The sequence below is a fragment of the Phalacrocorax carbo genome, chromosome 1, assembly GCF_963921805.1.
Source record: "Phalacrocorax carbo chromosome 1, bPhaCar2.1, whole genome shotgun sequence".
NCBI lineage: Eukaryota > Metazoa > Chordata > Aves > Suliformes > Phalacrocoracidae > Phalacrocorax > Phalacrocorax carbo.
The window spans coordinates 68,056,263-68,074,705 of record NC_087513.1 but is presented as its reverse complement, the minus strand read 5'-3'; the positions used below and the strand labels follow the sequence as shown (position 1 = coordinate 68,074,705).

Genomic DNA, 18,443 nt, shown 5'->3' with positions numbered 1-18,443 from the left:
AAGCTTCAGGCATACCGTGTCTTGTTGCAAGGGTGAGATTTTTAAGTTGAAGTTCAGGATAGATCAAAACAATTTCCCTTTTTTCAGTAACATTTTGGCAAACACAAGTCACAGTTCTTTCCACAGTTCAGCTGCATTCAGTATGCTCTTTTTACTCTATGATCCAACCGACTGATATAAATATGGTTAAACTGCCAAGTTATATTCATAGACTCTTGTTCTTGAACCATCATACTAAAAATCATCTTCAAGTAGTTTGCATATCAGTTAGTTTAGTAAAGTTTGTTAAGCATGAAGTAAATTAAAGACACTATGAAATGCAAGATACCAGAGGTGGTCTCTCTCTTGCTTCTTAAAGAACTTTAAATTCTGAAGTCCCAGTTAACACTTCAATGTAGAGATGGTGAAGTGTTCAGTTAAGTGGTAAACATTTGTTGAGTTTACATTAGTTTTGCTACCCAGTGAAGACAGGATTAATTTTTATTTTTCCTCCCAAGAAAGTTTTCTTCTCTTTACTGCTGCCCTACTTCAGTGCTTATCTGGAAAACTACTGCCTTTCCAACATCACACTGGAATATTATTGTGCACTTTGGGAATGCCCTAATGTTGCTGAGCCTAACATAGTGGAATTCTGTAACACCTTGAACTGGTATGGAGAATCTCATACCAGGAGACTCCTCCAGTGGCCATGGGCTACAGAGGAACATACAGTTGGCTTGAGAAAGAGAACCAGGCTGGAGTGGGTGGGGAGAGCATGAAGAAGGACAGGACAAAAAGAGAATTTGAGATGGGGAAACTCCAGCATAGTGGTGCATCTTACACAGCCATACTTGCCTATTGCTACTTAGGTGCCGTTTAAATTGAAAATAGTTCCCATAACAAAACAAAAAAGGTGCTTGTTTTTTCAGAAGATAAATCTTGTTGGGATCATGAGACTAAAAGAGACAATCTGCAAACAGTCCTTTGAAATTAGCAAGAAGTTCTACAGTGTTTAGTTTTACAAATAAAGCATTTTGTTGCTATGCAGTGTAGAATGCACAAAGAATTTATTTTTCTGATTTCTACTTAAAATAAAACCTTAATTATCAAATAAATGTATGGACCAGAAACAGGCACATTGCTACTGCTTCAAAAGGAAAAAACTTGCACACAGCGAAAACAAAGCTTAAAAAAATATCTAGGAACTGCAGGACACCTAATGCAATTAACGCTTTATTCTTGACCTAATTTTGCATGCACATGCAATAAGATTGACTTGAGAAAAGAATGGTATGCAGGAAGAAGTGCTGCTACAACAAAAATTGACTTAACTTGTATAGACAGTTAATTATTCTGTACCTTTGGTGAAGGAGCAACAAACAATTGACACTGATCCAAAAGACTATTCTCTTTCCAGTGCTTTTTCATACAAAGGTGCTTTTCAAGTAGATTTCTATCAGCCAGAAAAATAGTTCAGCTATGTTTACATAAATAATCTCTAAGGACATTTTAATCCCTTTGATTCCTTTTGTCCTCCTTTCCTTTGCATACCTAATCATCCTCTGGTAGCACGAGTTTGCTGACAGATCACTGCAAAGTAGAACTAAGAAGAACAGTCACCATAATCTGGATTATAGCATCTTCCAAATAGTAAAAAATTTATCTGTAGTGTCATGTATCCTATAACAAGCAGTATTTAAACCAAATGTTTCAAATCATATATTCTCAGAATATCACTATCATGTTTGCAGTCCCTCTGTCCTGCTAGTAAATAGCTCGAATTTTCTTCAAACCTGCTAACACAATCCTATCGCTGAAGATTGCTGTTTCTGAAAACTGATACTGACAGGCATTTTCCTCACGAGCTCCTAAGGAGACTCCAGCTTAATTCAAGTTGGGGGTGGGAGGGGAAGCAATTAGGACCTCAAGTCTGAAGAGTGACTTTTGACTTGGTAAATGACCTGAAATTCACATTTTAGGGGAGCCAATGTATATGTCCTTAAGCGTTGTCTCAGTTCCAAAGCATTTGCCTAGAAAAAATTATATATTAGCAATGACTCACATCCTTAGACAGCTGTAAAACAGTTAAATTTAGTTAAGAAATTGCTTAGTTCTGAGGAGATTCAATAGTATCAATAGCCTAACCTAGTCAAAAGCAGTGTCTTTGAACTGTAAAATCCTATCATGGACACTGGCCAATACAAGAGAGGGCTCTGAAGTGAGCGGTGCAGGGGGAGGCACTCTTTCCAACCCACTGATATTGCCTATGTCTCAGAGCATACAGGTTTTAATATTAATGAACAATACTTCATGTAAAATGCAAATTAAATAACTAAAGTATAAAAGCTGTTCATAAGATATTTGTTTCAGCAATATGTGAGCCAGTTGGTTAAGTACATATGGTTAATTATGTAATCCATTAAAAAAAAATCTCTGGCCCTGGTTTATCTTACAGCTTCACTGGGTGACCCCTTGTTTTTGCTGGTATTCATCACCTAAGAGAATGTATCCATTATCTACCACCAACAACCTGGGTTGTTTGTTAAGACAATTTGTTAGTTCCAACTTGAGTGCAATACTTTCATTCACCCAAGTAATTCAAAACAGAACATTGCTACCATAAATAGCAAAACAAATTCATTTAGACTCTGCTTCTCCTCTTCAATGAAACACTAAGTTTATAGATTACTAATTTATTTCATATATGTTAAAATATCACTTATTCTGAAAACCATAACTGAAATAATCTGGTAATTTATTTCACAATCTAATTATGGATAACATCCATTTTGTTGAAATCCTGGCCTAATCATGCAGAACGACATCATGCTAATTCTCTTTTCAGCTGTGTCCTGACATTATGAAGCAATCTCTGTCACTATGTTTTCTAAAGTTTTACTCCTAAGACCTACAAAATACAAATGGATTAAAAAAAAAAACCAGGTATTGTGGGGACATTTGCTTATTCCTGTTCCAAGTCCCAGAAGAGACTTTGACATAGATGTGCATAGACTTCATTTAAGAAAGTTCATTACAGAAAAAAATACAAATACTATAATTTGGAGTATTTTAATATTGATGGTTCCCAAATGTTCAAAATAGGGAAAACCGAAACTACTTTATTGTGGAAGTCTGATAGAACAAGGGAAAAAACCACAACCAGTAAATGCTAACTTAGTTCTGATATTCTGTTTTGTAAGAAGCAGAATAAAACTAAGAAGTTGTGACATTGCTTTCAGAATACCTCAAGCTTCACAAGGTTATATAACATATAACCTTTCAAGTGTCACGTGAAAAACTTACTATATTATGTATTCAACTTCTTTATAAACCAAGTGCAGTGTTTCATTGATTATTATTGTGAAAAACACTCCGCATTCTATGGCCACTTGATTTCATATACTCAGGAATACTGATGCTATTTTCCTGACTTGCTTTATGTTTTGATTTTGGTTCTACACAGAATAAGGATACCATAACTCTGACACATCCCTGCTTGGATACTTACATAGTACGGTGCTACATATCACACCCTCATTACAGAAAAAAGGGTGATGAGACATGAAGAATGGAAAGGCTTAACTCATCACAGCACTGCAATACCCAAGAATGGAAATCAAGAAGCAGAAAAGACCAAACATTGAGGCAGACCAATGGACAGGATGGGAACGTGGGATTTAATGTTGGCTATAAAGGAAATCCTCACAGCAAACTAAACTCCATTTACATCATCATTTAGGATCACTCAAGCAGAAGGCTGTACAACTTGAACAAAGACTTTAAATGAGATTTGGATTCAGACACGGAATTACTTTGTCCAAATCAGTGATTTATTAAAATGATCAAAGAAATACTGTAAAGTGAAACTGCCCTAAACCAGAGGGGAGAGCTCTGGAAAGGAGGGATGCTTCTAATCCCAGTGTAAAGCATGTCCATTCAACTGTAATTGTCCCGTTTCATTCTCCTATAAGCGATATAGAGTGATGAATATGAAGGGATTAGGAAGTCATACTGTAAATACTAAACACAGGAGTGAGTGTTCATGTGACTGTGTTCTTCAGTATTTAGCTATCACTGCTCTTACAGAATTAATTCAGAACACAGTGATAAGTGACAAAATATCAAACTCTCAAATAAAAATCTTTTGTGGCCTGTACTGAAAAAAAATAATTTAAGAACCCAATTTGTTGAAGTAGTACCATTCATTTGATTATATTCTTTCCCATTTTATACCACAGATTGCTTTAGGCAAATCAACTTTCCAATCTCTACTGAAAATAAAGGCTGGAAGGGACAGAAAGTGGTCCTCTAAACACAGTTCTGTGTTCAAAACCCTCCTCCACCTGTCTTTGCCAGAAGGTATGTAAGTCCTTCCTCACGCAGAGGAGCACCCTAATTATCAAATGCATGCTATTCTGAGACAAGGTGATCCTAGTTTCTCCTGGTGACACTACTCCATAATGACCAGTTTGCTTATCTTTTGGATAAGTGAGATCACAAGCTTGAAAGCTATTCATATACTTGTGCCTTATGACAGTCCTAATGACTATAAATATTGTGCAGAGACCCACCTTAGAAGACCGTCTAGCCTAGTGGATTCAAAATTCCCTCTTGAATCCAAGGAATTATTGATTTAAACTGAAAAATTACTCCTTCCTTGTTCTAGTGAAGATCCCTAAATTGGCTAATGCAATCACTAATGTCTGTTCCAGACACAGCTCAGACAATCCCCCCAGGGGTAGAAACGCCTGGATGCCTGGTGACCAAAGTGCTGGAAATTGTGAAGTCTTACAACCCAGAGAGCAATGAAAAGCCATGTGAGGAAGACTGATGTAAGCAACCTTGCTTTTCCTGCCTCTTCAATCATAGGGAACTTTGTCTAGTACGATAGTGAATGCACCAACAAAGCTTATTAGCTTTATCTTGCCAGAAAAACTACACGTTTAATTTATAATGAAGCCAAGAGGCCCCACAGTTGGCTGTTTTCCCAGATCCCTTCAAGAAACCAGAATTTGTCAGTCCCACCACCTATGATTAATGTTCCATCTTGCCAATCAAGAGGTTATCTCAAGGCACAAGAAGGACATAATATTAAAAAGACTGCTCCTCTTTGAGGGGTATTAAAAATAAAAAAAGATTCCTTCCATATATGACAGATTTGCTGAATTGTGGTTTTAGTGTTTTGGAACGCTGGAGCACAGATAATACCAGAAACTCCAATGGAGTATTCTTGTAACTGCTATTGCTATCAATCTTATGTGACACTATTACAGCAATGTGTATCAGTTTAAAACCCTACATTAGCCAGCTACAATAGCTGAACTACAGAACTAACATTGTTAACCTCACAGTCCTGTTTTTCTTCTTCGTTTGAAACTACTTACCTAAAAGCAGGAGTAGATATCCATTACTTTAGAATACTTTAAAAAAAAATAATCAAGTACTTTAGTACTGTTACTAAAGGCAACAGGCAAGATATATAAAAATATTAAAAATGTATTTATATAATTTATAAATTATATAAAAATTTAAATTTATATCTATATTTATATATCATGTAGATTATATAATATACATTTTATAAGATATAAATACAAATATAGATTATATAAATAATATATATAAATTGAGAGAATGTTCCTTATGTTACTAGATCTCAAAATAAGAAATTGGCTTGCTATCTTTTGCACACATCAGAAGGTTTGATTTTTTTAAAAGAATATTACCATACATCTGGGAATATAGGTACATTTGCTACATATGATCCAGATGTGTTTATTTTTATTGTGGTATCACAAAATGCTCCAAGCAAAAGAGGGGGTTATATATTCTCCATTTCCAAATTCTAATTTATAATATAGCCAGGCATAAAATTTATTTAGAATCTAGTAAGTTCCTCTAACATAGCTGCTGCATTGGTAGCCATAACTGTGCACTAAAAAGTACTATAATAGCATAAAGTTTCTGTGTAAAGTCGATTTTTCAAATATAATTTATGCCTCCTCCACTAGTTTAGATGTCCCGCATAATTTACTAACAATTTCAAGTGTATGTTAGGCACCTATGAGTAAATTCACTTACAGATTTCACTGCTCTGGAGTTTAATAGAAGTGATTCTTATGCAACCCTATTCAAAAGCTGTCTGGACGTGTTCTTAGGCAACCAGCTCTGGTAGCCCTGCTTGAGCAGCGTGGTTGGACAAGATGATTTCCAGAGGTCTCTTCCAACCTTAACCATTCCATGATTCTCCAAAAACAATTTGCCATAAAACTATATATGCACTGAACAAAAACTCTTAGGAATAGAAAGGCCCATCCTCCCTGTGTTGATGTTCAATGCAAAAACATCTTACGATGTTCTTCAGCAGTAGAAGTGTGTGCTTCGGACAACTCTACCAAGTCTCCCACTTCTGGTTTAATGACATAAAGCAATTCAAACTCTTCACTATAGTACCAAGAATGCCCAGGGGATGATTTATTGTTTTCAATAACTAAGTATGAAGTATGCAACAGAGGAAAGGGAATTTCACCAATGAATACAAGTGATCATGTACTGTTTATTATAACCTAAACAAGATACCTGTTACTATAGGCTATGAACTCACTGGTGAAGGCCATAACAGCACCCAATTTAGAGCTGTGAAGAAACAGGTGCTCCTTTAGAGACCAAAGTCCTTAAAATGGAAATGTTCGAGTGTACTTCAAGCTCCTAGGCATCTGCCATGACTGATCTGGATTAGGCAAGAAGATCAGAAGTGTATTCCGTGGGTCAGTCCCTGGAGAATACACTGTCACCTCTCCCAGCCCTTGTAACCTATGGACTATCTGCCATCGAAAAATACTGCCTGAAGCTAAGCTTGTGGACCTTTTAGGACCCATATCCCAAATCAGAAAAATATATGTTATTATATGGCTCAGAAAGAATCACAAGCCTCTCCTGAGAGGGCAGTGGTCTTGCTGACACTGAACCTGAAGTTGCTGTAATAAACTCTAAGATCCCTATGATAATCAGTCACCTTTAAAACTAAACTAGCAAAGAGCTGAAAAGTGGTATGAAGAAACGGACTTATTCCCCTGCCCTAATAATGACTTATCAGTCATACATTCATAGAAGGGAAAAAAAAAAAGACATGCCGTCTGAGCTGGGCTGCAATTGCTCTAACAAGTCTGAATGTATTCTCAGAGAAGTGGGAAGTCAAATGGAAGGGTAAGGATCCTATTTTCAAAGTGGCCATGCCTCACTGTAAAATGAAAATAAATTCTGTGTTGAGTCCTCATTTCCCATGTAGAAATTAAACAACTAATCTCCTCCTGAAATGGTAGAGATGAAAAAATCTCACAGGATAATTATGCTGAATTTGAACTCACATAATGAAGCCTCTCCAAGTCTTCTTTGGCATTTTCACTGCTACCACAAGATTTTATCTAGTGGTATTTTGACACAGATGAAGGATTGAAAGCTTGTCTAATTTTTCTTATTACTACTCTAACTGATGATAAGACCTCTATCTAAAAACCCCATCCCACATGGTAAAGCAATTCTGAGTGGATATTCCTGAAAAGAGAAGGGTCTCTAGGATCTTGGAGACACAGGGTAACAAGTCAGACAGAACAGCTTCTGGAAATTTCTAAAAGCCAATAAATCTAAACTTTATTATGTTCGGTGGTAGTCAGCAAGCCTAAAACAGAAAGATTTGAATGAAAGAAAAAGCAGCAGCAGAAGAGGTCTGATATTCCTTCAGGGACACAGAACGACAAGATCCCCATGACCCTCCAGGACACATCTTTGAAGTTACATTTGTCAGTTTTAATAAAGAAGCTGGCACACGCCCATGGGGGCTTCAGGTCTTTTCTGTGGTGTTTGAAATCTCTGAACTGGGTTTGGAACCAGTTCAGTGGCATGCCTTGAGACCTGGAGTAAAACGGGCAGAAGTATGTCTTTTTCTGAGGGAGATAGATATTTATAGAAATATTCATGTACTGCACTGCTTGTTAAGCCACAGAGTTCCTTGAAGAAAAGTAGATAGTCCTAGCTGAGCAGAAAGTCCAGCATATCTTCCTTCTATCTCCCTGCAGAAGCTGGGCAGACAAGCAGACCAATATGATCCTGGAGCGCTGTACAGTGCTCCTCCTTAAACGTTCATGATTCAAGCACATAAAATGCAGAGAATAAGCTTCACCAAAGGTAGATTACACGGGCAAAAACTTATCCAGAATTTAAATATGGGGGCATATGCTCACCCACTTCGTAAATGTACACACAGACCATCTTTGTTGGGGCAGTCTTACTTGGTTCTTTTCCATATAGTTTGCGCAACCAGAGACTCAGCACATGCTCCAGGTTTGAACAGGCCATCACCTACAGTGTTAATACTGTAGGATTTTTAAGCACTAAATGTCCTCAGAGTCTCAAAGGGATATCTAAAAGTATGCCCCGCATTTTATTAATTCTTAGAAAACCACATATTCATTCATCTGGTAGGCAAGTTCAAGGTCACACCAGGGAAGATGAAACTTAAATCTTTAAAGTACAAACACTGAACTTTAAAAGTTATGAATACTAAACCAACACTGCTGTTGTAGTAACTATGACCACTACTGGTTTTAAACAACTGAGTTACAAATTCTATTTCAGTTCCTCTCTCCTGCCACACAGTATTTCTCATCATTAAGCATAAGATATTTACTTTGATTTCTAAGGTTTTTGAAAAGCAGAGGGCATTTATTTCCTCTGGAGAAAGGCAACGCTTCTTATCCAAAAGAGCAGGAAAATTGCATTTGGAGTCTTCCCGAACGCTAGCTAAACAAGAAACATAAGCACAGCCACAAAAAAACCCAACAAACAAACCGACCAAAAAAACCCCCTCCAACTCGCCCTCCGTCCAAAAAAAAACCCAACCCCTGTGTTCTTTCTTTACTTTATCACAGGTCTGTTATCACGTAGTGCATGGGGGGCTGCCAAAAAACACTGCTATGTTCAGACACTAACACTTGCGTTTTATTTGCCTGCAGCTGCATTGTACAATGGAGCGTTAACCCCTCCTCCCCAAGACAAAACACGACCTCCCCCCAAAGCAAAGGGTGATTGATTCACTGCTTTTCTTTCAGAGCAACTGTTACTTATCTTTTGTCCCAAATGCTATTTCTCTAAAATGTTTTGATTACAAAGTATTGATGTTTTATTTCCTATTCTTTTCCATCCTAGTCTATCAGCACAGATAGACAGATGTGGCAAAGAGAATAATAAAGCACAATTTAATGTTTTTCAGGTTCAGATTTCAGATTTGCCTAGCATGGTCCCTATTTTATTTTCTGACGTTCTCCCCTTGCCTGGTGTTCTAACAACATAAAATGAGATTTTATGCAATATTTACTTTCGGTTAAATGAGAAAAAAAAAATATCCTAAAGCTCTATAAAACTAAGTTTTTGTATCAAATTTTCAGACATAAAGCTAAAACTAATTTCTGTAGACTCCAAATTTCTGGCATTTGCCCTATTTCTATTGTCTCAAATAAAGGTGCTATCAAGCAGCATCACTGTAGGAACTGGAAAGATTCCAGAACCTAAAATGTGAAGCATGTGGTTTCCTCAGCAACCTGGAACATGTATTTTGGTGCGCACTGGGTATCAGTAGTGATGTCAATTGTCATGTTGATTTTTCAGACCTTTTGTTGCTCATGATCTTCTTCTGTGTCTTTTATTTGATCTCTAATTGGCCAGTAAATTTTAATTACTTTCTTCATCTAGATTTTAGAATAACCAGAAAGTATACTTTCTTGTTCACCACTTTTAATCAATGCAACAATATTAATAGTTCATAAAACAAACTATGCAGTGGCCTGAGTCAGTGAATTGAAACAGAGACCCAGTAGTAAAGAGTGCATTTTAGATCATTTTTGTTTCAACAACAGAAATTGCAGAAATTTAGTATAGCATAGCAAACAATTTCTTCTCATTGTCATTAGAATAGGTGACTACACATCTAAAACAGTCAGAGAAAATTAAAAAAAAATTATGAACAGATGTCCAAATGCCCAGAATAGCCACATATCGGTTGGCTCTGGCTGTATTATTAGTAGGGGCAGTCTTTCTGAATTTCCAAAGAGAGTAAACAATTTTTCCTAAATGTGTAAATTATGCAAGTTAATGATTTTTCACTAAATACTTTTCAACATCTTCATAATTTTAGCTTTTGTTACAAATTTTATTTTTACCTAGCATCAAAAAAGCATTAGTGTTCAAAATTTAGTTCCTTAGAGTATCCACTTCAAAAATATCCTCAAATCTGAGTATATGCTGAGGGAAGAGTACTTGATAAAAACTGATTGAATAGTATCTACTAATCTAATTCTTAATTTGGTTTAATTCCTTTAACATGCCAATACCTGTACCCCATACCTCCTCATAACTGCAAGCAGCAGTTATATGCTGCTGCTGCTGTTGCTCCCAAATATCCATAGAAAAATATTTCTTAACACTACACAAGAGGAAAACCTTTTTTCATACTGCACGTCTTTCATAACCTTTCACTGTATCCAAGTAAAATTCCTAAGTACCACTTAAACCATGTTGATAAACTTTAAACAAGCCTTTAATATCAGATAACTGAGACAGTAAAAAAAAGAAAATACTATCTATGGCCACTGAAGATACTTTAAACTGTTCCATCCAGATCTTCAATTACAATACACAGATTAAAAACTGATCTGTCTGAACACGCCAGTCTATAATCAGAGGAAAGAATGAAAAAAACTACTGTGTATGGAGCAATAGTTTAAAGGCTGCACTTTTTCTTTTTAAAGGAAAACAAAATTCTGAACTGTCCTTGAAGGTCTGAAAGTCAGCACTTGGATAAAGCAGAAAACAGGCTGTGCACTTTAATAACAAGGTGCACTCTACAAATGCAAAAACAAAGAAAAACTAAATCAGAGTTTACAAGCTTTATGAGAAAAACATTTACATGAGAGGAGCTACAGGCTTCTAAAGTTCCAGGCAGAGGGCAGAATAGCTATCTGTATAGTAAAAAAAGAACAGGCATATATATATAAGTGTATGTTTGTATATATCTATATCAGATAAAAATGAGATTTCATAATCTCCTCTAGCACCTGAAACAGATTTTATGTGAGTTCTCACGACTTCCACAGTATATAGGAAAATCGTCCTTCCTGAGGTATTTCCTCAAGCTCTGCTTTTATGTGGAAAAATGCTGGAGAGAACAAGAAAATGCAAAGCCCAATCTACAGAAAATCCCAAACATAGTCTTAGATCCCAGGTCTGGAGAACCAATTAAAAAATTCAGTTAAAGGCATCAATCCTAAAAACTGAAAGGGACTGAATTTATGCTTATCTACCCTAGTCCATACAAAAAATAAAAAGAAATTCCATATTGCACCACAAACCTCAGATAAAAGTCTTGTCAGCTGGATTGTCCATAAAAATATCGTGGGTTTGCTCGTTATAGAAACTAAAAAAAAAAAATCATCTTTGGATTTAAGTACTTCACAGTTTAACTGTTCCTGTTAAAGGGAATGGTTCCAACAACTTGGAGGCTGAAGTAAATTCAAATCTCTGCATGTGATTCTTGTTAGCAGCAGGAAGGAGATATTTTTCTATAAATAGGTTATATGTTTCTTTGTTCAGAGAAGCTCAGAAACAGGTTTACAAAACAACTCAAATTGTAGTTTATTATGGTAGTGTTAGCCTCTGGTGAGCTACCAAGGAGAACAAGACCTCAAAAACATTACATCTGAAAGCATTGGCCCATACTTTTCAGTGTGAAGAGACCAGGTACTTTTACTTGAAAGTAGCAGCAAATGAACCTCAAAAAATAGCCTAGCCACATGAAGACACAAGACAAAACCATCTTAATATGGGTTACAGTAGTCAAGAAAACAAGTATTAAAAAAATTAGTAAAAAGAGACCCTTTAGCACTGCCTGTAAATGAACCAATGAAAGATCAACCTAAAGAGTTAAGCAGAGCAAATAAGAAAATGTGAAAAAACAGTGTAAGAGTAAATGGAAGTAAAACAACCTCGCTGACATTTAACATTTACGTAAATGTCAGATTCCCCACTTCTTGGTTAAACACTCAGCTGGGATCTCAATCAATGTCTGGAGTGTGCATGACCAATCTTGAAAACAAAGAGAAAGCACAGCATAAAAATTAGAAATCTGTGTTTCTAAAAAGATGAGCAGTCAAAAAATGAGACCATAAAGACTGGGAATTAGGGCTCTGTTGAAAATTATTAATGACTTATTTATGGCTAAACTGCATGCCTGAATTTCCATTCCCTGCATGAAGTTTGCTGTAACAGAACTGAACATGACCTGAACCCTCATGATTCATAGCTATATACTAGAAGAAAAGGCATTGGCCAGGCATCAGAAATTAATCAATATTCTGAGCTATTAAAGTTACAGGAATTCCATAAAATTGCTTAAAGATCTAGAAAAAAAAACCACATTCACAGCCTAATACATTAAACACAAGTTCCAAGAGCAGCTTCTCTAAAAACACAGAGGAAAAAATATTCTGTAAATTAAAGTTTCTTGTGATACTTGCATTCCTTTCTTTTTACCATGTGTAGCAGCCATTTGGGAAACATAGTATGCATTTTGCAAAAGATCATCCGTAGTGACATTCATTGCCTTAGGACCCAATGCCCTTTGGGAAACCTTTCTGATTTCCCTAACAGGGTCTACTTTTTCATATCCAGACCTCCCCCATTTCACTGACAAGGTCTACATTTTCTTATGACAGATATGCAGGACAGTCTGAACCCTGATTATCCTGTTCTAGTAGTTTCCAAGAAGTATTAAGTATGATAAAACAGCATTTCTAATGAAACTTATACAAAATTCTTCCTGAACTTTTCTCAGTATGTTACAGAGGAATCATCCTAATTGCTTCTACTGATACAAGGCCCCATTCATTTAGACACATACTGAAGTCATCATCAACCAGTGCCCCGTGCTTCAAAATAATGTGGCTCTGTTAAGGTGGTGGGTGTGAAAGGATTGATTTTTCAGATTATGTGCTCTCCTATAAATACTTCAGTCATTGTTAATAATGACGTGGAAGCAGAAGCAGCACAGCAACCACTGAAAGGTAACAACTTCTGCTTTGAATTTTATTTTTCTTCAAAACTTCAAACTGAAATTGATCACCCACCATCTTCTCATTACATGGACTCAATCATTAACCTCCAAAATGTAAATTCTAGTTCAGGCTTTTTGACAGAATTAAAATCAAGATGCATCAGAGGTGCGTATCTGACTTAGACCTCTACAATCTTACCTTCTTCTGAAGAACATTAACTTTGCGTTCCTTCACCTCTAACATGTCCTTGAGGTCATGGATTTCTCCTGCTTGAGTCCCTTTCTCCTCTGCCATCTCCTGAATCTGCTTTGTCTTCTTATTTAGCATAGTCTCCTTCTCTTCCAGACGTAATCGTAATGCATCCACCTAGGTTCAGACAAGCAGAAACAGGGTTTGGTTAGCACTGAAGGCAAGAAAAGTTAAATTATGCTTCCACAAGGGAATAAGTGCTGTCAAATTACAAATAGATTCAGAAAACGAACAACCTTTAAGGCTTCAATATACATAAGCTTGTGATAAAACAGTTATCTCAAGTGGCCAGAGACCGAACAGTAAAAATAATTAAATGTTTTATTCCTGAATTTTATGAGACTAATGCTCCTTCTTGGAAAAATCTCACATCATACTTCTGACATAACTCAGTCTTGTAAGATATATCTGGAATTTTTTTCCTCAAAGTAGAAGCCAACACACCGTGTTGACAAGACTTTGTACCAGTCACTTTATATTGTAGGTTTTAATGAGAGTATTAGAAGGGGCCTGGAGGTTATGAAAGCAGAGGTCTTTGCTGCCACTGCAGAGCAAAACATGGAAACAGGGTTACCTTAGGACGGCTAAGAATATTTTGGCTTAACATGTTACATTTAAACTATTAGGTTGATGTTTTCAGCAGGATGCAGTTTTATATTAAAGATAAAATGGAACAAAGGACAAAGGACAGTACAGGATATTGTGGGTGCAGTTTGGACACAAACATATTTAGAGCTCCCATGGCCTCCATTAATTTAGAAACACACTCTGGGAATTCTATGGTATCCTCAAACTTGAAAACTACATGTTGAGAAGCTTTTGCTTTTCATTCTGCATTTCTCTTACACAAATGGAACCCAGTGCTCACAAGACAAAAGAAATGGGAGAAGGAATCAGAGCTATCTGAATATAAATTTGATGAGAAGAATAAGGTCACCACAGAGCACAGACTAATCTCAAAGACCATTGTGGAATACGAAATCCAACACCACCAACCTTCTCAAAATACTAAAAGAAACCCACTGACCCCTATCCACTCGGCATTCAGACAGAGCTCAAATCTGCCAGCTTGATTGCTAATCTTATTTGACAGTATCAGATTTGTTCCTGTTAGCTGAATCCATTACAGGACATCAGTCACACAGAGTAAACAGGGTGATCAATGAAGTTCTTGGTCCTTCTGCACAGCATAGGCTAGCAGAGACATGAAGTGAAACATGGAGTTGGGCAACTCCAGCTAGGGAAAGAACTTAGGTAGTCACCATGCTTACAGTATTTTGAGCAACACTTAGTTTTAATGTGTTATTCTAATGCCACTTTATGATGATTTGCTAATGGAAAAGCTGCCTCTAAGGCTCTACATTTACAGTATGTTACGCCCACAAAATCCTTTGCTGTTTTGGTTGATTCCTTTTACACAGAGCAATAAGCACTTGCCAGTGGGGAAAAAACTGCCCTGCTCTCCCCATCAGCACTGCAATCCCACTGCCACCTCTATGTCTGGAGCCTTCTCACTTACACATACGTTATTAAAATCACATTCCTGACCTCTCACCCAGCAAGTGGGGCATGGAGTATAACTTGCAGTGATATTAGAGTACCAGGTACTACCCAAATATGATTTATAGGATTGCTAGTGTTTGCAATGAAAAGTTTAGCAGGTGGATCAGGCTTTGTCTTCTTTTTAAAAACATGCAGTTTTATAGATTGATTAGGTATGTTCTTCTCCAGATATCTCTAATATTAAAGCTAAGAGTCACTTTCTTTCATTCTTGAAGGGAAACCGAAGATCCCCCTCACAAGCAAATCCACATACTCTCAACAGTTGTGTTGCAAAAATATTTGAGACAGTCCAGATGCCTACAGCACAGTACTAAGTGAAAAGAGAGCATCTGCAAACAGAAATTTATCCACAGAATGCTTTCCATTTTCTGATTGATTATTCTCTTTGAACTCTATATTAGCCTATGGTTTGGGGTAAACTGCATTCCTGGTTTTATTTGTGTGAGGTCCCTGCCTGGGAAACCACAGAAAACACTTTCAAGAATATTTTCAAAGGCTGGCAGGACACACAATCATCACCTTAGCACTATTCCTGGCAGAACACTGCACTTGTTTATTCATGTCAGCTCAGTTTATGTATGGCATCCTCCCACAGTGACAAGAATTGAGGTCTGTGGGAGTCAGGTGATGCCAACTCCAACAAAGTCAGCTTAAGATTTTCTGTGCACATGGAAACAACTGGGCAAATAGCTACTGAGATGCTGACGCCCCTTCTCCTGACTTTTGCATCTTGGATGGTGTTGTCTTAACCCTGGGTTAACCTAACTGTTTTCACAGTAATAGACTGCCATGTCTTTAATTATGCATGGCAAGTAAAGTCTTACAGTACAGCTCAGGCAACTACTAGTCCTTCATGTAACAAGGGCCTTGCCAACTTGACCTGCACGTACCATCCAATTTTGCATGAAACTTTAGAAAAATGAGCACATTTGTTCCTGCTTTCAACACAATAGCCTTCCTAGATACAGGTAAAACAGGTACCTCTTTCAACTGAGTACCATATAATAGACATAAATTTCTTCCCTGTAAGAACCACGTATGAAAAACTATGTCAGGAACTACCAGTCTGTCTTCACAGAGTTTTCCAGTAGCAGCAAATAATACTCTATGACTCTGTTCCTGAAATGTATAGCCATACATTAAGCATGTAGAATTCCATATTTCTAAGAAAAACTAGAACATTAGTAGCTCAAGTGACTATCAGAATAAACACAAATGATTACATAATATTTAATTTAAATTTATTCTTAAGTCTTTTTTAAAATCTTGGATTCTGTAATTGAAGTCTTAGCTTTAAAAATATTCCCAACTTAAAGCTTAGGGAAATCACCAAAACTTTTAAAAGTCCATAGTGAGTTTCAGAACTGACTCAGGAGCTTGAGTCAACCTAGGTTGCACACATCTTTTTTCTCATTTTTACCACCATCTCCACTGTACAGTAGCAATCAGGGTATTATGACATAGGTGATTCCCACTCAGCTTTAGAAAGATGTCAGTGATGCCTACAAAAACAGTGCTCGACTCTTTTCCTGAGACTGAGTGACTCTTCCCATCTACTTGCTGCCTGTCCAAACCATGGCTGAACTATTGATTTATATCAGCGAACCAAGCCATACTCCATTCAGTTACAACAGAAAGTACAGTCTCTCCTGTGTTATACCCAAGCCCTGATTCCTCTGTAATGGCAAAATTAAAAACTTATTCTCCATTGGTGTGACTACATTAATGGCAGCAAAAGGAACAGACAGAATATCAATCCTGCAACATGCCTTTAGAGCTTGCTATGGTTTCTAACAAGTCAGCTACTTTTTAAAGTAGATGTTGAATTAATTCTATCTGTCAGTACTCAGAATTAAAAGACAATTGAGAAATGCACAGACGAAGACAGAAAACTATATTTGGTATGTGAGGTGAAATGTTGCTTTTATCCTACGGTAGGTATTGCTATGTGAAGTCTCCAAGTACCTGAAATGAGTACATTTTAAAAAGGATCAGTTTTGAGATGTTCTGTTACTAACTTGCAAACACATCATGTAAACACAACAAGAGTTAAGCTGTTTTCCTGGTAGCAGGTCCATAATTAAGACTTAAAAGCTGTGTTCGCTGACTCATTCTGAAGGCAGTGGTAGTTCACAAGACTAAATTCTCTATTTTTGACATTGACCCTTCTTATTAATGGTGTTAGAATTGACTCCTCACCTTCCTATACAAGTTGCAGTAATATCCAGTACAGTCTTGTAAAAGAGCTGAGAATGACTTCTTTATGAACATACAACTCCCGGTTATCTAGACAATTTAAAATTACATGACTACGCCATGGAGCAGAAGCGCACACACCTGGCTTTGTGCAGAGCCCCCTTGGTTCTTGCTAGGGTTGTAAATTCAATGCAGGACAGATGTGCTGCTTTCCAGGGATGACTCAGGTCAGAAATCAGTTCAACTGTTCTTCCACAATCTCTAGCACATGGTATTAAATACCTAAACACAGTGAACTCAGTTCTGTGAGCTGAGCTTAATGCTTGCAGGTGTCAGCATAGGTCTTAACACAGCTGGTGCTAACAGGTCTTGCTAGAGACACCCAGCTCCCACTCACACCAGTCCTCACTAAATGTGATCTGCTCCCTAACTGTCTCTGATTTGGAAGAGTTTCAAAATGCCAGTATAAGCCCCAATGAAGACAGACCCTTAGAGAGTTTTATGTTCTACCGAGACATTCAGAAAAAATTAAGTACTTCCAGAGGACTGGATTAATTTTTCTACTGAATATTAATCTGAATTTACCATATGGAACAGACGAATTACAGAACCATGGCAGTCTGGGCAGTATACAAAAATAAATGGGAATGTTCTTACTGATTAATTTCATCTCGCATTGAAACCACATACCTTTGGGCACTGACCTAACCTAAAGGGCTCACTGGGCAAAACACAAACTTTATATGGATGAAGTCTTAATTCCAAAATAAATACCAATTTATTTTTTGTTTTGTTTACAAAGAGATTGTACATTTTTAGAGCTGGTTGCTTCACAAATTGAAAAGCTAACCACAATATCCTCTCCACCCAATAGCCCTCAAGACAAACACTCTACAAACAGCTCACTGTTCTTTGTAGTTCTAGTGTGGCAGGTGGCAAACCCATTTTTGAGATATTATACCAACATCTTTTCCCCACCTACCTGCGGTTTTCTGTCACAGAAGACTAAAAGGCGGAGGCTTATGAAGGTATGCTCTTTTGTCTCAAAACGTTTAAGTATGACTTTAAAATACCAATCTCCTATGGAGAAGTCTGTCAATATATGACAGAAAATGCACTTCTCTCCCTCCCCATAACTTTCTCAAGATGTATAGAGAGAAGCTAGTTATGTTTTAACATTGACCAGTGCTGCCAACAAGTGAGGCCAGGCAGGATCTCACATTCCTACCCTATTCCCAGTGAAAATTCTGGTAAAAAAAAAATATTTTCCTTAAAAAAAAGCCCAATTGCATGACAGGATGCAATGACAAACATCTCAATGCTGTATTTTATTGACGTGTTTCAGTCTTAGAC

At 37.0% G+C, this 18,443-nt stretch overlaps 1 protein-coding gene across 7 annotated transcripts in view; it reads right to left on the bottom strand.

The window, feature by feature from the left end:
* The window catches only part of ERC1 (ELKS/RAB6-interacting/CAST family member 1), a 304,598-nt gene that overhangs the window by 203,667 nt on the left and 82,488 nt on the right, over positions 1–18,443 (bottom strand). For all 7 annotated transcript variants that reach the window (XM_064458288.1, XM_064458330.1, XM_064458316.1 and 4 more), the window contains one exon: positions 13,281–13,448. In XM_064458288.1, the coding sequence (XP_064314358.1) occupies positions 13,281–13,448 (168 nt within the window). The remainder of the gene's footprint in view (positions 1–13,280; positions 13,449–18,443) is intronic.